Source organism: Schistocerca gregaria, chromosome 11 (genome assembly GCF_023897955.1).
Source record: "Schistocerca gregaria isolate iqSchGreg1 chromosome 11, iqSchGreg1.2, whole genome shotgun sequence".
Taxonomy (NCBI): domain Eukaryota; kingdom Metazoa; phylum Arthropoda; class Insecta; order Orthoptera; family Acrididae; genus Schistocerca; species Schistocerca gregaria.
The window spans coordinates 143,920,808-143,942,596 of record NC_064930.1 but is presented as its reverse complement, the minus strand read 5'-3'; the positions used below and the strand labels follow the sequence as shown (position 1 = coordinate 143,942,596).

Sequence of the window (21,789 nt, the reverse complement as noted above, 5' to 3'; positions counted from 1 at the left end):
GAAACAACTAACCATTCCTTTCCTGTTCCACTAGCAAATTAATGAGAGGAAGTAATTGTTTGTAAGCTTTTGTACGAGCCGTAATATCTATTACATAGTCATAAAATCGTAGAAAATAGATCTACAGAATCAAGCCTTAATTATAATGCGTCTCTAAATTGTTAAACGTAGTACCCATGAAAAGTTACTATTTCTCCTTTCGCATATTTTTCTTTGCATCCGTAGCAACAACAGTAATTCACCATTGCTATTACATTATCAACAAACGGTGAAATCTTCAAACTCAACACACAACCAGCGAAGTCCCGAAAACACGTGACAATCCTGGTTTAATGTTGACAACATGCGTAGAACGCAACGCTCACTTCAGAAATATTTACTGTATGGTTCACATGGCAGTTTACACTTGCGTGCCTCGGGACCATACTGCCAGTGCTACCAACAGATTCTTGCTGACGAAGGCGAGCAGCTGCGCTTACCTGGTGAGCGCTGGCGACGAGATCGGCGGCTGGTAGTCTGGGCCTGTAATGCAGCTACTTGGCGGTGAGTTCGGCAGTGTTATCTGCCCGAAGTTGTGTGCAAACTGTTGCGACGCACGCAGATGGATACATTTCCGCTATGCGATCCGCGGTTTGCGCAAGTGCATCCAGTTCTAAGCAAAGAGGGGAAAGCAGAAAGGTGGAAGGAGTATACAGAGGGTCTATACAGGAGCGATGTACTTGAGGGATGTACTTGAGGACAATATCATGGAAATGGAAGAGGATGTAGATGAAGATGAAATGGGAGATACGATACTGCGTGAAGAGTTTAACAGAGCACTGAAAGACCTTAGTTGAAACAAGGACCCGGGAGTAGATAACATTCCACTAGAACTACTGATGGCCTTGGGAGAGCCAGTCCTGACAAAACTCTACCATCTGGTGAGCAAGATGTGTGGGACAGGCGAAGTACCCTCAGACTTCAAGAAGAATATAATAATTCCAATCCCAAAGAAAGCAGGTGTTGACAGATGTGATAATTACCGACCTATCCGTTTAACAAGTCACATGACGCAATACTGACCCTACGACTTATCTTAGAAACTAGATTAAGGAAAGGCAAACCTACGTTTCTAGTATTTGCAGACTTAGTGAAAGCTTTTGACAATGTTTTCTGGAATACTCTCTTTCAAATTCTGAACGTGAAAGGGGTAAAATACAGGGAGTGAAAGGCTATTTACAATTTGTACAGAAACCAGATGGCAGTTGTAAGAGTCAAGGGACATGAAAGGGAAGCAGTGTTTCGGAAAGGAGTAAGACAGGGCTGTAGCCTATCCCCAATGTTATTCAATCTGTATATTGAGCAACCAGTGAAGGAAACAAAAGAAAAATTCGGAGTATGTATTAAAATCCATAGAGAAGAAATGAAAACGTTGAGGTTCGCCGATGACATCGTAAATCTGTCAGAGACAGCAAAGGACATGGGAGAGCAGTTGAATGGCATGGACAGTGTCTTGAAAGGAGGATATAAGATGAACATCAACAAAAGCAAAACGAGGATAATGGAATGTAGTCGGATTAGGCCGGGTGATGCTGAGGGAAGTAGATTAGGAAATGAGACAAAGTAGTAAAGGAGTTTAGCTATTTGGGGAGCGAAATAACTGATGATGGTCGAAATAGCGAGGATATAAAATGGAGACTGGTAATGGCAAAGGAAAGAGTTTCTGAAGAAGAGAAATTTGTTAACATCAAGTGTAGATTTAAGTGTCAGGAAGTCATTTCTGAAAGTATTTGTATGGAGTGTAGCCATGTATGGAAGTGAAACGTGGACAATAAATAGTTTAGACAAGAAGAGAATAGAAACTTTCGAAATGTGGTGCTACAGAGGAATGCTGAAGATTAAATGGGTAGATCTCATAACTAATGAGGAAGTATTGAATAGGATTGGGGAGAAGAGAAGTTTGTGGCACAACTTGACCAGAAGAAGGGATCGGTTGGTAGGACATGTTCTGAGGCATCAAGGGATCACCAATTTAGTATTGGAGGGCAGCGTGGAGGGTAAAAATCGTAGAGGGAGACCGAGAGATGAGTACACTAAGCAGATTCAGAAGGATGTAGGTTGCAGTAGGTACTGGGAGATGAAGCAGCTTGCACAGGATAGAGTAGCATGGAGAGCTGCATCAAACCAGTCTCAGGACTGAAGACCACAACAACAACAATCCGATGTATGTAGAGCCATCTTTAACGTCTTGAAAAGAGAAAATTATTTGAAGGCATATGAAAACACAAGAATGAAATTAAATTCAGACTTAAATTGCCAAAGAAATCGGGTAATGAGTTTCAGATGGCATTATGATGTAGAAAATTTTATTTCGAATGTGATTTGACAAGTGTCGTTAAAGTGTAGTCACGCCAAATTATCTGCCAAAAACTATGGTGGAATTTTTAATTTCTCAGTTTCCACTCGAGACGATTGCGAATAGGAAACCGTATAACGTTATTACAATTAAAGTCGAATTCGGGAGTGCATTACATGTGTAGACCTTATTTTCTTTGGTGTAACAATAGTTAACCTTGAAAAATTGAAGTAAGTTTCTGCTGACATGTTTGGAAAAAAAAGGTTGTTCTGGAAGCACATTGCACGTGCGTACACTGCAAATTCACCGTGAAGCAGTGGGAAATCTGTGTGGTTGCGAATGAACCTCATACGGCTGTGGCAGTAGAGAAACATTAATGAATGTTTCCTGTTGTTTCAGTTTCGACAGCAAACTAATAAATAGCTACAAATTGGAAAGGGGCTTCTTGACAAGTGTATCTTCCCACGGTGCCTTGGAGCTGTGGATGGAAGCATTGTGTAACTATTGCACATTTTAAGTACAACAGATCTTCATTATTTTGAAGGATTTTCAGCATTATGCTGTAATAGGTTGCCAATCCTGTTTCCAACTGTTAATGGCAATTACATAAGTCAAATGGTAAAGTGCAAGAACACACTTCATTCTGGAAACACGTGGATAGCAAAGTTTCAAGTCTACCACAGAAGCCGTCACAGAGAGAACCAGGAATGTGCCTTTTGTGCTTGCCTGCGTGAACATTTTTTAAAACAGTACCTGTGTGAGCAGCCACAATTTTTTGATAAATTTGACTGAACCAAGTGCCTCGGACAGTTAAGAGCACCAATTTCTCATAATAAATGGGTGCCTAGTGAAATGCCTTCTTCACTGGAATAGATTGCAGCAAAACAATCCATTAATTGGTCAGATGTGTTGCATTAGATTTAGGAAATAATATTAATACATTAATATCCCACTATCGCCGAATTTGTGTAGGGAGAAATTATTCTCCATACACCGAATAAAAGAAATCTCATCTCAAATGAAATACCTAAATTAATAAATACCATGTTGGTCTAAGAAACAATTAGAACAGCTGAAGAGGTTGTGAAAGACAAGGCAAGTCTGATGACAGTGATGTCACTGTGACATCACAAGCCGCCACTGAGAAAAATCGAGGAAAACAGTTAATTGAACACTATTTAAATATAACTGAAAAGGTGAACATCAGCATTACTATATGCTGTGACAAAATCATCTTCTCATACATTTGGAGATTGAGTAGGATTAACATTAAAGGATAAAAAAGTAATGTCAAACAACTTTGCAGATTAAAATGGTGCAGCTGTGGCATATATTCAGTCAGTTGAAATAATTTTTGTGTAATCATCATCATCATCATCATCATGTGTTGCAAACACACATTTCAAATGATTCGGATGACTTGGTGCAGGGTTTTTCAGCCTTAGTTTCTAATTCATTGTTTGCTTATTTTATTTTGTATTGTTTTTTTAATATAGAAGTACAAAAATTTCCTTGAAAGTAAATGAATACAACAATACAATTAAGAACTTATTCTGTTAATAATGTATAACTAAAAATATGCAGTGGACTACATTATTCTCATTACATTTTTCAAATGTAGCTGTAATTACTCCACACTATCACGATCACTCTAGAAATGTCTCACAAGACCAAATAAATCTTCAGTGATCATGCAATCTATGCTACAATGCCCAAGATCGTTTTCATAATTTTAGATTGTGTTAACTCTGTTGACATTATCTCTGTTGGGTGAATAGAATCCTTGACTGCTTAGCATATGGCAACATAAATGTCAGGAGCAACCTGACACTCAGCACCTGCTGAACTGCAGAGCAGGTAGGTGTAAAAATCTCCAGTTCATCAGAATTTGAATGTCAGAGTTTGACTTCCTTTGTTTGACATCACCTGTGCGCAGTTTGTGTTGTGCTTTGTGAAAATGCTCTGCCAATATACAGGGTGCATCAAAAAGAATCATCCAATTTAAAAAATTCACAACTATTATTTTATTTGAAACGTGTGTGAACAACGTACTGTGAGAAAGAGCAAACTCTCGAGTTTTACGCGGTTCCCACTAGGTAGCAGCTGTGAGTGCCCATTTCGATTCTAGTACAAATGGTGTCGAGACACCAGAGTGTGTTTTGCGTTCCAAGTTTTGCGCAGCGGGGGGGCAGTAGTAACTGTTCGGCACGACCTTTGTACCAGCTACGGTGTGGATCCTCCTACAGCATGAAGCATTAGACGATGGCACGAACCATTTCAAGAAACTGGGTTTTTGTGTAAAGGCAAATTGCCGGGCCGTCTCCAAGTGTCTGACACACACGCCGAACACGTCCGCCGTAGTTTCACAAGGAGTGTGCAGAAACTTGTTCGTACTTTCTTTTCCTACAGTTGGTAACTGATTTAAACTACTTCATTTACCAACAGGATGGGACACCACCACACTGGCATGCGCAGGAATTTTTAAATCACATGATTCAGTCTTATATTACTGGCCTCCTAGGTTACCGGGCCTGACTGTATGTGATTATTTCCTGTGGGGATTTATAAAAACTACGTTTATGTGCCTCCATTACCAACAACAATCAATTAAGTGAGAGATCACATAACAGCAGCTGTGAAAGCTGTAACTCGAGACATGCTCCCTGCTGTGTGGGAACAATTTGAATAATGCACTGACATTTGCCGTGCATCTCAAGCATTGCATATTGAAATCCTATAAAAAAAGGTATGAAAAAAACTTTTTCTGTTTCCTGTTCATCAAAAAACAAAATTCACTGTATATGTTTATTAGTTTCAGAAATACAGACGTGCAAAATCGCATGTTTATTAACAATACACCCTGTATTAAGTAAAGGTCTGTAGATGATAGGATGGTAAAGTGATGGAATTTAAATTAAAATGAGCAGTTGCGATCACAATAATACTTCTTTATTAAGCAGTTTCAGCTTATGTACAAGCCATCTTCAGAACTTTTGGCTGGTGCTGGGAAGTCTTCGGATTTCTTGTGAGTACGTGTCAGGATTTGGGACAAGGCCGAGGAAGGCTGTGTGTGTGTCATGAGCTGTCAGAAACTTACTGATTGTATAAGAACGACTGTGTATAAAACCATAATTTTACTCAAGTAATGCCCATAATATCCATAGTAATGTATCAACCAATTTACTCATTCTACATAAAGAAGATAATGACAAAAATCAGTCCTATTAGTACAAAATCTTTTGCAAAACTGTTTGTACAGAAATACTTGCTATACTTTACAAATAACATTTACAGCTTAAAGTGAGCAATAACAAGATTAGTTTCAAAGATACCTTAGAAACATTAAATGTCGATAAAGGTTACATCGAATGTAATTTACAAAAAAGAAAACAAAAACCTAACACTATTTTTTCCGTACTTGTTTAAGTATCAATCAATTTATTTCACTGTATTGGATGCACATGACGCACTAAATAAGGTTGAACTTAACTAAATGTGGTCGCTGCATTTCTGCAATACAACTCATCAAATGTTGTTGAGCAAATATAAAGTAATTACATAATTTATGCAAGAAAAACAGGTTATTTGACCAGACAAAATTCATTTAAAATGAAAACAATCAATTTTTGACAATATAATGTAATCGAATAGACGAAAAATCTACTCACCGAGTGGCAGCAGTACACACACATAAAAGAAGTTTATAATTAAGCAAGCTTTCACAGCCAGTGACTCCTCCTTCAGGCAGAAGTACTGACAGGGAAGGAGGAGGGGTGACAAGAAAGGACACGCGAGATCTAATAAAAGGGACACATTTCAGGAAAAAATCACCCAGAACCACGTGTCAGGTGAGACTTCCAAGAGGAGTTGAAAAAGAAAGACTTATTATTGTACTTCATGTAATACAAGAAACATATTTTATTTACCGAAAGCACCCAGGAGGTGTCCTGGGACTTAATTTGGACAGTACAGTGTTTTTCTCGAATAAATGTTCCAGTTGAATTATATTCACCCTCTAAGCTCGCACACGCAAGCTAGGAGATTAGGAGCTGAAGTATTCGTGGTAACCATTATTCTAGTATCATCATATTACTGCCCACAAAACAAAGATAACAAAATCAAATACGTGATACAAAACTAGAGTTCGACAATATAAATATATATGCTTATTGTTGCAATGAATGGTAGATTCACCACACACAATAAACCACACCATTACAAATATTGCAATGATGTCCTGTCTTGTCTTTTACATCCTTAAGTGCATTGAGAAATACTTCACACAGTAGCTACAAGCAAGTAACAGTGACTCTACCTTATCAATGTGAGTGAGTACACACATTAGGAGGCTGTATTTGGTGAAAAGCTCTGCAGGCACGAACTGCAGCTGGAGACAGGAAAGCTACTGTCCATCACACGCACACAATCTGCACTGCAGAAGGAATCCTCCTCTGGGGAGACAATTCTTTGTGTCAGAACACGGCAAGTGATGAAGTGTGTCGACTTCTGTCGCCAGCTCGTCACGGGCAATATTTTGTAGACAACTTTCTTCGAATGAAGCACTGTTGTTCCTATCAGAAATTTGAGTAGACCTGAAATTATCATATAAAGTCACATGAAGAAAAGAATTCGGTCAATAAATTAAGAATTTTTGATAAAAGGATTTAGTTACTTCACCAAACTAAAGATATATGATTATACATACACTCCTGGAAATGGAAAAAAGAACACATTGACACCGGTGTGTCAGACCCACCATACTTGCTCCGGACACTGCGAGAGGGCTGTACAAGCAATGATCACACGCACGGCACAGCGGACACACCAGAAACCGCGGTGTTGGCCGTCGAATGGCGCTAGCTGCGCAGCATTTGTGCACCGCCGCCGTCAGTGTCAGCCAGTTTGCCGTGGCATACGGAGCTCCATCGCAGTCTTTAACACTGGTAGCAGGTCGCGACAGCGTGGACGTGAACCGTATGTGCAGTTGACGGACTTTGAGCGAGGGCGTATAGTGGGCATGCGGGAGGCCGGGTGGACGTACCGCCGAATTGCTCAACACGTGGGGCGTGAGGTCTCCACAGTACATCGATGTTGTCGCCAGTGGTCGGCGGAAGGTGCACATGCCCGTTGACCTGGCACCAGACCGCAGCGACGCACGGATGTACGCCAAGACCGTAGGATCCTACGCAGTGCCGTAGGGGACCGCACCGCCACTTCCCAGAAAATTAGGGACACTGTTGCTCCTGGGGTATCGGCGAGGACCATTCGCAACCGTCTCCATGAAGCTGGGCTTCGGTCCCGCACACCGTTAGGCCGTCTTCTGCTCACGCCCCAACATCGTGCAGCCCGCCTCCAATGGTGTCGCGACAGGCGTGAATGGAGGGACGAATGGAGACGTGTCGTCTTCAGTGATGAGAGTCGCTTCTGCCTCGGTGCCAATGATGGTCGTATGCGTGTTTGGCGCCATGCAGGTGAGCGCCACAATCAGGACTGCATACGACCGAGGCACACAGGGCCAACACCCGGCATCACGGTGTGGGGAGCGATCTCCTACACTGGCCGTACACCTCTGGTGATCGTCGAGGGGACACTGAATAGTGCACGGTACATCCAAACCGTCATCAAACCCATCGTTCTACCATTCCTAGACCGGCAAGGGAACTTGCTGTTCCAACAGGACAATGCACGTCCGCATGTATCCCGTGCCACCTAATGTGCTCTAGAAGGTGTAAGTCAACTACCCTGGCCAGCAAGATCTCCGGATCTGTCCCCCATTGAGCATGTTTGGGACTGGATGAAGCGTCGTCTCATGTGGTCTGCACGTCCAGCACGAACGCTGGTCCAACCGAGGCGCCAGGTGGAAATGGCATGGCAAGCCGTTCCACAGGACTACATCCAGCATCTCTACGATCGTCTCCATGGGAGAATAGCAGCCTGCATTGCTGCAAAAGGTGGATATACACTGTACTAGTGCCGACATTGTGCATGCTCTGTTGCCTGTGGTTCTGTCAGTGTGATCATGTGATGTATCTGACCCCAGGAATGTGTCAATAAAGTTTCCCCTTCCTGGGACAATGAATTCACGGTGTTCTTATTTCAATTTCCAGGAGTGTATTTAAATACAGGAAAAAAATATGATTCTGAGAGAGTCACAGGAAGAAAATAGATGTGAATTTACCACAGTATAACATATTTCACTCCAATGGTTCAGACTGTACATGGAAAATGTAGATCCGAACAGTTCAAACTGGATTTAAATTTGGTTCCACAAGAGAAACTCAGATTTTACTCCCTCTGTTAACAGCTCTTAGTGACAGCTGACACATCTGCTGACCTAAGAAAACATTTAAGACCATGGAACAAGTCCCGTTTTACATTAGCAAAGGGACGAAAATGTCAAAAGCTAATTCTGCTGTGCAAATATATAACTAAATTACTAACTAACTTATTTTTGCCTTACATGGGCCAATATGAAAACAATAACTGAGAACAAAACTATTTTAACGAAAAGCCCACACTTTTCCATTAGTATTATGCAGGGTTTCTGTAATTAACGCTTCAGTCTGGAAATGCAGTAAAAAGAGAACACCTGATCGGAGTAACATCAAATTTTAAAATCATATTATTGACACGTTGGGAAATGGAGAGAGGGAAAAACATAAAATAAATAAATAAATACAAATAAAAGTTTATGAAAATCTGGCCAATAGCCGGAGCTTTTAAGTGTCAGAATATGCACACCGACAGACACACGATAATTGGCAATTCCTCAGTTCGTATCCGAGACGTGCAAAATAAATTCTCTCTACGAAGGAGCCCACGCTACTGGTAAAGCTCCTTTAGAAGAACCGTGACAGTGCGTTGATAGTCCTGCAGAAGTTCCAGACACTAAGCCGTGTGAAAAAAGGCACTGGTCCAATGTCTGCCACGGGTCTACAGAAAATTATTACAAAATTTGAAAATTTAGACTCTTCTGAAGTGCAGTGTGGCAAGGGAGGAAAGCAGTTCATCTGTAGTGTCGCGGAATAGTAAAGAGTTGGAAACGTGGAATATTGTCAAAGTTTTGTTGCCTACGCCGAGAGCCAGAGGCAGTAGGTTAGCCAAGAGCTAAGAGGATTGCTCACATATCGGAATGTGTCGTCACGCAGGGGCAATGGCCCGGTTACACACAACAGGCGAGAGAGAATTGCTTAGCATGCAGATTTCTGTTAGACGGAGACTTTCGTAGAGTGCAAAACAGAAGTATAGCGTCAGCAGTACTACATTTCGCAACTTCGTGTAAGTCTGTCGTAACAACACGTAACTCTGTCATAAGAACATCTAAGGGGAGAGCACGACAGACAAATCGGCAGTATCAGTGGAACAAATGCGTTCATTACAAATGAGCGCGACGTCAGATCGTCGCTCGTGCTTCCTTTAAATATGAAAGCTTTGATAGCGACAAGGCACTCGCAGTCAGACTTGCAGTTAGATGTGTACTGGGATGCTGCATAGCGCTCAGCTCGGTGATCAACATGTTAATCTATATTGAGGAGATGTTGCAGTAAGGGCGGCCCATCCAGCAGCAGCCGTGAGGGGACAGTACCAGCTCCGGTCCTCTCTGCTGCGACTATGAGTCATCAACCCAGGATAAGCAGACTCGCTTGTCGCCGATGCCGACCACACCGGTGAGCCGTCGTCGAAATCGTGCGAGGCCTTGGCCCGTCCATCCGCCGTCACGACCGGGTGAGCCGACGACGCTGGGGGACTGCAGCCCATTCCGCCCGTCCACCACGGACAAGCCACTGGGAGGAGCAGGGAAGAAGATGGGGTGGGATAGAGTACACTCCGCACCACGAGAACGCTTCTGGTGCTGACAGCATCAGGGCTCCAACCCGGAGCCTCCTACGCACAGCAGCTTGCTGTCCGCAGCCGAGTCGGCCGCCCAGCCGGGCGCCACCAGCCACGCGTGGCCGAAGTAAGGACATTCCTCCGCTACGTCACAGCACGCGGCGCTGTGCTAGTAAGACTGGTGCGGCCCGGATCTGGTGTCATCGCTACGAGTCGGCGAGGACCCGGGGAAGGTCGTTGATATCACCGAGACACATTGTAATCGGCAGGAATAAAGGTGTTATGAATTAATAATGTTTTTTTGGCGTTTCTGGCGCGTCCACAGTCATTTCCTAGCATCCTGACAATTGGAGAGGACACTGCTCGGTCTCCAGTCCACCGTAGGTGACCAGGGCGCCTACACATCTAACACCTGTCGCAGATACGGCACGACACTGCAGGAGGGGTCGAGCGGAGGAGTGCAAACGTGCAGAGCACGGAGAATTACCTAAATGTTGGACACACTTACGAGTGCAGTGCGAAACATTCTACGATACACCCTGCACCGCTATCCACACGAAATCGACCGTATTCGGGAGATGCTTCTTGCCGACCTTCCACCAACGCAAACATTCATTCTGGAATTTCTCGCTTGCATGCAAGTAGACAACAAATGGCCACAAAACATTCTGTGCGCAGATGGAGCCCACGTCCATCTCTGAGGACGTGCCGAACTGAAGAATACGGATAACAGAAACTCCGCATGCCTGTCGATAAGTACAGTTTCGTTCTACAAACCCGAATGTGTGGTGCGTGTCGGTGGCATTGTTTATCACGGGGCTTTGAGGAGGTGAGGCCTGTAGGTCCCGTTACTTGTACCGTCTCCAGTAAAGACTATGAGGGGCCTTAGTGCAACAATGTCATTCCGACCCTTCGACAGTTTGGAAGAGTGGATAAGCGTCATTTTTGTGCGAGACTGTGGTCTTCCACACACCACACAGCCAGTGAAGCAGCTGCCACAGCAGCATTTCGGAACTGCTAGAATTACCGGCCGTCATTTCCCTACAGCCTGGCCGGGCAGATGCAATGGATTCTGAATGTGACGATGAAGGCAGAGAGATACAAGTCACCCTTCCTGGACATTTTGGTAGAAGGGAAAGTCAACAGAAGTGATTTCAGGCATTCCCCAAAGTACTGTTATAGGCCCTTTACTGTTCCTTATCTATATAAATGAATTGGGAGACAATCTGAGCAGCCGTCTTCGGTTGTTTGCAGATGACCCTCTCGTTCATTGACTAATAAAGTCATCAGAAGATCAAAGCAAACCGCAAAACAATTTAGAAACAAATATCTGAATGGTGTGAAAAGTGGCAGTTGGCCCTAAATAACGAAAAGTGTGAAGTCATCCACACAGAGCTAAAAGGAACTCGTTAAGCTTTGGTTACACGATAAATCACTCTAATCTTAAAGCCGTAAATTGAACTAAATATCTAGGTATTACAATTATGAACAATTTAAATTGGAAGGAACACACAGAAAATGTTGTGGGGAAGGCTAACCAAGGGCTGTGTTTTATTGGCAGGATACTTCGAAAATGTAACAGACTTACTAAGGAGACTGCCTACACTACGCTTGTGCATCCTTTTTTAGAATACTGCTATGTGGTGTGGCATTCTTACCAGGTAGAACTGACGGAGTACACCGAAAAAGTTCAAAGAGATATCACGAAATATGGGAGAGAGTGTCACAGAAATGATAAAGGATTTGTGCAGGAAATCATTAAAAGAAAGGCGTTTTTCGTTGCGACGGAATCTTCTCACGAAATTCCAATCACCAACTTCCTCCTCCGAATGCGAAAATATTTTGTTAACACCGACCTACATAGGGAGAAACTATCAGCACGGTAAAGTAAGGGAAATCAGAGCTCGCACGGAAATATACAGGTGTTCATTGTTTCCGCACACTATATGATAATGGAATAATAGAGAGTTGTGAAGGTGGTTTGATGAACCCTCTGCCAGGCACTTAAATGTGATTTGCAGAGTATCCATGTAGATGTAGATGTGGATCTTTTATTACCTCCTCGTACCAACTTACATTTTCAAGCTACAAGTTGTGACCTCCATAGAAAATGTAGCAGCGTGCACCCTGATTCCCAGAGCGTACATCGCGTCCAATCTCGATAGCCTGTCGTGTGAGTTACAACATTTTACAGCTGTTTCCTTATATAATGGCTATTCTGAAAAACGAATTTGTCGTGTACTCCAGCAAAGATGAGTCGAGCTGAGGGAACAAAATGAGGGAGCAGAAGTACCCATTATCACAACTTTCTTGCTGTCCGATACTTTGTCCGTATGTCTGAACAGTCCTCAAACACACAGCATTAAATGTCTTTCATCCTCCAGCAAAACTGAGGAATTTGTTAGTTCCTGTCCAAAACCATCTTAGCCCCAGTAAAAAGGGTGTGTATGAGCTTCACGAGAGTGTAGACTGATGTATATCAGCCAGATGTGTCTCTCAGTGCAAGGCCAATGTGATCAGCACCATCATACACATCTGAGTTAATCGTATTTATCAGCAACAGCGGTATGCTGCCTTTGTACAGGGCACCGTAACGGACTGGGCTGTGGTTTTTTTGTTTTTTGAGGGTTGGCAGTACTGAGTGGTAAAGGGATGGGGTGGGGGGAGATCCTCCGACCACATGCTCAATTTTTTGCACCGACTCATCGGTCGAACTATTCACGAATACCACCCACTGACAGTGGATGAAGTATCTGTGACATTTTCACACCTCTCTCGTAGGAGACGCTCACAAAAAAACTGGGATACCAGAAGCTGTGTGCAAGTTGGCTCCCAAAAACAGCTGACAGAGCAATACAAGAAAAATCGGGTCAATAACGCCTGCGAGTTTCTCGGGTGACTTGAACTGGAAGATGAGGATTTTCTGAGCTTGACTGGATATGAAAAGTGGGCAGCTCATTGCACACCTTAGACAGTCATCACTGTGGCATCACATGAATTTCCCATCTCCCAGAAAATTCAAAACCACCATTTTGGGCAAAAAAAAAGAAGAACAAACAAACATGATGTGACTTACCCAATGAAAGCTGGCATGTTGATAGACACATAAACAAACACAAACATACATGTTTATGTTTGTGTTTGTGTGTGTGTGTCTCTATCAACATGCCAGCGCTTTCGTTGGGTAAGTCACATCATCTTTGTTTTTAGATATATAACAGGTATACACTCACACACTCACACACACACACACACACACACACACACACACACACACACACACACACACACATCCAGCCACACATACATAGACACAAGCAGACTTTCTGCTTGGGTGTGTGTATGTGCGGATGGATATGTGTGTGTGTGTGTGTGTGTGTGTGTGTGTGTGTGCGTGCGTGTGCGTGCGTGTGCGTGCGCGTGCGTGCGCGCAAGAGAGAGTGTATACCTGTCCTTTTTTACCCTTAAGGTAAGTCTTTCCGCTCCCGGGATTGGAATTACTCCTTGCCCTCTCCCTTAAAACCCACATCCCTCTCCTTCCCTCTTTCCTGAAGAAGCAACCGTTGGTTGCGAAAGCTTGAATTTTGTGTGTACGTTTGTGTTTGTTTTATATCTATCGACCTGCCAGTGCTTTTGTTTGGTAAGTCACATCAACTTTGTTTATATATATATTTATTTATTTTTGTGTTTTGGGACTGAAAAGGCAACATTTTGGTCAAATTTCTGCCTCAGAGTGAGACCATCAATGCACAGTGATATTCTGAGACCCTAAAAAAATCTCAAAAGGAGCACATTGAAAACAAGGAGAGAGGGATGCCGAGACGAGACGAGTACACTCGCTGCACGATAACGCCCGTCCTCACACAGCCTCAGCTACCGAGCCCTGTCTATCCGAATGGAAACCTACTTGCTTTTTCCGTTATGTGGACGACACATACGTCATCTGGCCACATGGTGTGGATAAACTCCTTGACTTCCTTACACATCTAAACTCCATACACCCCAACATCAGCTTCACTATGGAGACTGAAACAGAGGGTAAATTACCTTTCCTTGACGTCCTGGTCAAGAGAAGGGCTGCGGCACCGTAGGTCATGGGGTGTATCGGAATACAACGCACACCGATCTGTATTTGCATGCAGACAGCTGCCACCACCCTTCACAGAGGAATGGGGTACTTAAAACTCTAGTTCATACGCCGCGCACTATCCCTGATGCAGAGAGTCCACCCCAGGAATTGGAACATCCGAGAACTGTATTTAAAAAAAAATGGGTACTCAGAGTGGCAGATTCAACATGATCTCTGCCCAACCATTAAAGCACAACCTGTGGAAATGGATGAAATCACGAGGGAGGAGGTAGGCACTGCGTTTATTCCATATACGGGCGCACTCTCGGGGAAAATCGCCCGCATTTTGAAGAAACACCGGGTCGGAACTGTGTTTTGTCCTCCGAATAAAACTCGTGCACTGGTGGGGAGCGCCAAAGATGACCTCGGTTTGAGGAAGGCCGGCGTGTACCAGATTCCGTGTCAATGTGGCAAGTCGTATATCGGTCAGACGATGCGTACCGTCGAGGATCGATGCCATGAACACCAGAGGCACACTCGACTGATGTACCCACGCAAGTCGGCGGTCGCTGAACATTGTTTGTCGGAAAATTACGCTATGGAGTATGAACGCACTAGGATTCTGGTACAGACATCGAGATACTGGGACAGCGTCATTAGAGAGACCATCGAAATTCCCACCAATTGCGACCTCATAAACTGTGACTGTGGCTATAATCTTAGGAAGGCTTGGGAACCAGAGATCGGGTTAATCGAGAGTAAATCGAGCAAACGTAGTTGTGACGACCACGGCGGACAGAGCCATCACTCCGACGCCATCTTAGACGCCGTTGCAATCTGTTCCACCGCGCGACCGTGGCGTGGGGTGCGGATGGCGGAGGGTGCAAGCCGCGGGCGGAGGGTATTTCAATCGGCCGCCACCGCGACCGAACCCAGTTCCCCCTGAACAGCCATAGCATATGGATTTACGGGCCGGCACGTTCACCGGAGCTCAGTCCGTCAGTTCACCTGATGATGGCGACATGTACGATAGCCGAAATATTGTGTCCGTTGGACACTGTAGATCGGCAGTACACCCGTGAATATTTTGATTTCTTAAGTGATACACATCTCTTTTGACAGTGACAAATACATGCTGAGGAAGGGTGATGGGTGTTTCTATTAACAGGCAGTCTGAGTCAGGCAGACGATCTCGATGGGCTGCCTAGAGCACTCGCCTTCTACTGGATGCTTTCAGACAAAGCACTTATCCAATTGGGAATCTTACAGATTTATGGACCGAGCAGTATCTTGTACTAACAACCTGCTAGGGAAATACAAACTGATTCAGGATTTGTCCTGAATAGCCGAGCAAGTTTTGTGCAACTGGAGGTTCCAAAGAGGTCGCCCAAACACCACCGTTTTGTCTCGACAGCCGTCCGGCTTGTCAAAGTGTTAAGGTTGCAGGTACGTGTCTGAACCATTTTGGAGCTTAAGAAAAAAAAATCCCTTCTCCTGGAAAACACAATGTTCCACAGCTCTGTATATTTGTTACTAAAGCATACCCAAAGCTTACAGTCCTGAAGGACCCGTGACACCCACCAGTTCACAGCTTCAGAAAACCAAAGCTGTTCCCTGCCGAGTGTGTCGGAGTGATCCGGTGTGTTTGCCACTCAAAGCTACTGTGAAGGCTGGTGTGTCATTATGCAAGCAGTAAACGTTACATCCCCCAATTACAGTTCTTTGGGAAAATCTGATAAATATGTGAAAACTTACTTTATTCTCAGTTGCATCCACTCCTAAATATAAGTCTGGGTCCTGTTTAATAAGGACACCGAACCCTGAGACTGCTACTGGATCTTCTTCAAGAACCTAGAAAAAGGAAAATGGTTACTGTTAACTGAAGCTAGAAGTGCATTTTTCCACATATTTCCACACAATTTTTGGTCCTCATTTCTAAGGAAAGGGGCAGGTGATACTGTACACAGAGAAAAAACACATCTGATTCAAAACTTTTTTAAATGGTAAAATTCTGCAATGGTGGGTGAGCAGTTAGTTTCTTTTTCCAAGCAATCCTGACGTAGAATGGGAAGGGTATTATGTACACAGAATGGATTTAACAACATGAAATTTAATTATGTGACTCATTCATATCAAGATCTCTCAAATTTTGGAAATGTGTTACAAAATGTGAACAAAAATGATGCAAAATTATTTTCTACGTGATACTCTGAAACAAGCCAACACTGCATCGGAATATACACTGATGTGAAAAAAATCACTGGATAGCAATATGCAGATATACAGACGACAGTAGTATAAGGTATAAAAGAGTTGTGCATCAGTGGAGTTGTCATATATACTCGGGCGATTCACGTGAAGAGGTTTCCGATGCGATTACGGCCACACGACAGGAATTGACAGACTCGGAACACGGGACGGTAGTTGGGGCTAGACGCACGGGGCATTCAATTTTGAAAATCGTTACGCAGTTCAAAATTCCGATATCCACAGTGTCGAGAGTGTGACGAGAATACCAAATTTCAGATACTACCTCTCACCACAGACAATGCAGTGGCTGACAGCCTTTACTTAACGACTGACTGCAGCAGCATTTGCGCAGTGTTGTCAGTGTTAACAGACAAGCCGTACTGTGTCATATAATTGAAGAAATGAAGTGCGGGACGTACAACAAACGTACCCATCAGGACAGTGCGGCGAAATTTGGCACCGGTGGGCTACGGTGACAGACGACCGACACGAGTGCCTCTGTAAACGGCACGACATCGCCTACAGCACCTTTCCCGGGCTCGTGACCGTATCGTTCGGATTGTAGAAGACTAGAAAATCGTGGCCTAATCAGACGAATCCCAGTTTCAGTCGGTAAGAGCTGACGGTAGCATTAGATCGAGGCGAAGACCTCACAAAGCTGCGGACCCGAGTTGTCGACGAGGCAGTGTCCGAGCCGGTGGTGTCTCTGTAATGGTGTGGGCTTTGTTTACACGGAACGGGCCGAGTCCTCTGGTCCAAATTAACTGCTTGTAGACCATCTGCAGACATTTACAGACTTCACGTTCCAAAACAACAATGGAATTTTTACAAATAACCGAGCACTATGTGACCGGACCACAAGTGTTTGCGATCAAAGAATGTCGAGGAGAATTTGGGCGAACACTTCGGCTACCCAGATCACCCGGCGTGAATCCCGTCAAACATTTACGGAGCACAACTGAGAGGTCAGTTTGCACACAAAATCCTGCACCTGCTACACTTTTCATAATTACGGACAGCTATAGAGCCAGCACTGTTCAGTATTTCCGCGAGGGACTCCCGACGACTTGCCGAGTCCGTGAAACGTCAAGCTGATGCACTCGGCAGCCGTGAGGAGGTGCTACACCACATTAGGTGGGCTCCCACGGCTCGGCATAGTTTACTTAAGCTGCAAATCCTGTATGAAGCCTATGCAAGTACGAGGCTAAGTCAATTATTATCTACAAATTAGTTATAAAATTTTATTGCAATCAAATAGGAAACTTACAAGAACATTATTTTTCGACACAGTCTCCTCGTGTTTCGAAGCACTCGGTCCGTAGTTGAACAAGCTTCCCAATGCTGTCACAAAAGGAGGTTCTCGGCCGAGATGTCAGCCAGGAATGCACCGCTTCTTTTAGTGCTTCGTCCGACACAAATCGAGGACCCCTTAATGCCTGTTTGAGTGGACCAAATGAGTGATAGTGAGAAGGGGCAAGATCGGGTCTATTGGAGGATGATCCAGTACTTCAAATGTGAGTTTTGGGAGCATTTCAGCAGTGGGGGCAGCAGTATGCAGACGAGCATTGTCATGCAACACGACACCTTCTGACAGCAATCCTCGGCATTTGCTTCAAATTGCAGGCTTTAGCCTCACAGTAAGCATCTCACTGTAACGTATGCTGTTTATTGTTGTGCCTCTCTTCCCGTAATGTCCCAGTATTGGACATTGTGCGTCCCAAAAAACCGTAAGCATCAGTTTTCCTGCAGACTGTCGCGTCTCGAACTTTTTCTCGCATGACGAATTTAGATGTTTCCTTCCATATTCTGCCATTTACTCTCCTGCTGGTAGTGACGGATCCGTGTTTCATCACCAGTGATGATCCTGTCTAAGAAGTTAAGTTACCATAGCAATCCAAATGTTTTTTGCCGATGTCCGAGTGCTTTTGTTTATGCAACTGTGTGAGTCGTTACGGGACCCATTGTGCACAAACTTTCTGAAACCCAAGTCTGTTGTGGGTGATTTTGTAGGCAGAACTGTGACTAATCTGCAGACGATGTGCCACTTCATCAATAGCTAACCGTCTGTCTAAAAGAATCATTTTGCATGAATGCTCAGTGGCTACTCCACTTGTGGTGGTAAACGGTCGTCCGGCTCCTTCGTCGAGCGTAATCCTTGTGCGACCATTTCGAAATTTTTCAATCCATTCGTAGACACTCCATTGTGGCAAAACACTGTTACCCTACTGTAACTAAAGTCTTTGATGAATTTCATTCCCCGATATGCCTTCTGACAACAAAAAATGGATCACTGAACATAGCACTTCTTTGGTGAAAACAGACAGCGGAGCAGCCACGATTAACAGCACGACAGTGATGACGAAACTAACCTAGCAGCTTCAAAATTGCAAAGATTTGACAACAAATAAACAAAGTAAGTGTCATCGACGTAAAACAACTGTACTACCAAAATAAACAAAAATATAACTAAATTGCAGATAATAATTGACTTACTCTCGTATGATGCTTCACTGCACAGTAACATAAAAAAATGTTAAGAAAACACATTCTTTGGATGCCAGTGGTTAAAAGTGTCTCAATACCCTTAAATGCCAAGGTGCAAGGCAAGAACATAAATCTCAATGGACATTTCACTCGGTGAATGTCTGTGTGCTTTTCTGTTGTTCATTTGGAACTGGAAACTGCACTGCCTGACCAAAAGTGAAGCAGCTGGAAGACACGGCCCGTGTCTACATTAGTAACTTCGTTCACTTGTGCACCACTGGAGGGTCTCAAAATGATTAAAAGCTGCAATCTTGTGCGACAGGAGGGACAGCCACTAGAGTGCGTTAGTGTTGCTGCCAGGCCCGGCAGGGTACGCAAAGGCAGGAACAGTGGCGTGTGGCGAGTGAGGGACGTACCCGTGACACACGACGACATCGGCACTGACATCCGTGTAGGAATCTCGAAGATAAGCAGCAGCCAGCAACATTACTGATTGTGAGGCAAGAATTAACAGAGCTTGATATTAGCAGCTACATACCTCTTTCTTAATTCTCTGCAGATCACAAATGGGAAGAGGATCGTTACCAAGTACACCACCCTGTAACAAGCCAATGATAAAAATAAACAAACTATCATTTAATGAAATTAATTTTAATCACTGTGATTCTTCAGGGAATATATATGTGAAAACTATGTTCATGACAGAGAGATTTCTCTCTCTCTCTCTCTTTCTCTATCTAATGGCGGTCTAAGCTTTGATGCATGTACTAATTGCATCCATGCAGTTGAAATATGACTAACATCACCACACTGTGTGTGTGTGTGTGTGTGTGTGTGTGTGTGTGTGTGTGTGTGAGAGAGAGAGAGAGAGAGAGAGAGAGAGAGAGAGAGAGAGAGAGAGAGAATGAAAACATGCCTAAGTGGATGTTTCCAGAATGGGATTTTGACTCTGCACCGGAGTGTGCGCTGATATGAAACTTCCTGGCAGATCAAAACTGTGTGCCGGACCGAGACTCGAACTCGCTACCTTTAACTTTTGCGGGCAAGTGCTCTACCAACTGAGCTACCCAAGCATGACTCACGCCCCGTCCTCGCAGCTTTACTTCTGCCAGTACCTCGTCTCCTACCTTCCAAACTTCACAGAAGCTCTCCTGTGAACCTTGCAGAACTAGCACTCCTGAAAGAAAGGATATTGCGGAGACTGCAAGGTTCGCAGGAGAGCTTCTGTAAAGTTTGGAAGGTAGGAGACGAGGTACTGGGGGAAGTAAAGCTATGAGGACGGGGCGTGAGTCGTCGTTGGGTTGCTCAGATGGCAGAGCACTTGCCCGCGAAATGCAAATGTCCCAAGTTCGAGTCTCGGTCCAGCACACAGTTTTGATCTGCAAGGATGCTTCATGCCTAAGTGGAACTTGCACTTCTATACAAAGACTTTGAAAAGGAAAATTCAATTCAGATCATGACGAGCACTGGTAATATTACAAAAAGAAAGGAAGGATGGCCAGGTAAGAGTATTATTATGTATTATCACATATATCACAATATCACATAAGAAGAATGTTTCTGCATTACAGCCTGACAGTACTGCTATAACATATCGCTTATTAAAGACCGTCAAGATGTGCAAAATAGTAGAGGCAAAAAATTCTTCAAGGATAATTCTGGAATTCCAAGTACTCGCAGACGGAACACTTAAAAACAGATGGGAGAAAGTATCTACAGTTTTGATATTTTCAGTTTCCTCCTTAAGTATGAAGAGGGATGAGTGGGGAAAGGTTGGAGCGAAGGGCATGTGCCTCGGATCCCAGACTGTGCGACTGTGTTCAGAGTGTGAGGGTAGACAAAGCTGGAGAGGGATATCAAGATAGGACACTGTTCCCGTTCAAGAGATGACTGACAGGCAAAGTGGGAAGCAATGAGGAATCAAAGACAGCAACCTAAAGCAGTGCAAATAGTATAATAAAAAACTATGAGAACAACGGAGAATGAGTGTGGGACAAACAAAAAAAAAGAGGCAAGAGGAATGATGATGATAAAAAAATAAAATGCGGCAAGGTAAATAATGAAATTCAATTCATAAAGAAAGTAAAGAGGTGTAACACTTTTCTCGAGTATGGTTTCTGTGCCTGGAGTTCTCACCCAAACTAATTTACGAGTACACTGAAGCACCAAACGAACTGGTATCGGCATGCGTATTCAAATACAGAGATGCGTAAACAGGCAGAACACGGTACTGCGGTCAGCAATGCCAATATAAGACAACAAGTGTCTGGTGCAGTTGTTACATTGGTTACTGCTGCTACAGTGGCAGGTTATCAAGATGTAAATGAGTTTGAACTCTGTGTCATAGTCAGCACACGAGCAAAGGGACACGGCATCTCCAAGATAGCAACGAAGTCGTGTTTTTCCCGTACGACCATTTCATTTCACGAGCGTACTGTGAATATCGCGAACCCAATAAAACATCAAATCTCCGACATCCCTGTGGTCGGATAAAGATCTTGCGAGAAAGGACCGATGACAATTGAAGAGAACTGTTGAATGTGACAAGTGTGACCCTTCCAAAAATAGCTGCAGATTTCAATGCTGGGCCATAAGAAGTGTCAGCGTGCAAACCGTTCAATGAGACATCGTCGATACGGGCTTTTGGAACCAAAGGCCTACTCGTGTACCCTCGACGACTGACGACACGAAGCTTTACGCCTCGCCTGGGCCCGTCAACACCGACTACCGACATTGGACTGTCGATAACTGGAAACGTGTTACCCGATCGGTCGAGTCTCATTTCAAATTGTATCAAACAAATGGACGTGTACAGGTATGG

General features: G+C 43.9%; 1 protein-coding gene across 8 annotated transcripts in view; it reads right to left on the bottom strand.

Moving 5' to 3' along the window:
- Positions 1 to 3,787: 3,787 nt before the first annotated feature.
- The window catches only part of LOC126295264 (uncharacterized), a 123,846-nt gene continuing 105,844 nt past the window's right edge, over positions 3,788 to 21,789 (bottom strand). For all 8 annotated transcript variants that reach the window (XM_049987681.1, XM_049987688.1, XM_049987682.1 and 5 more), the window contains 3 exons: positions 19,507 to 19,566; positions 15,990 to 16,085; positions 3,788 to 6,927 (listed from right to left, as the gene is read on the bottom strand). In XM_049987681.1, coding sequence (XP_049843638.1) covers positions 6,910 to 6,927; positions 15,990 to 16,085; positions 19,507 to 19,566 — 174 coding nt within the window. In that variant the 3' untranslated portion in view covers positions 3,788 to 6,909. The remainder of the gene's footprint in view (positions 6,928 to 15,989; positions 16,086 to 19,506; positions 19,567 to 21,789) is intronic.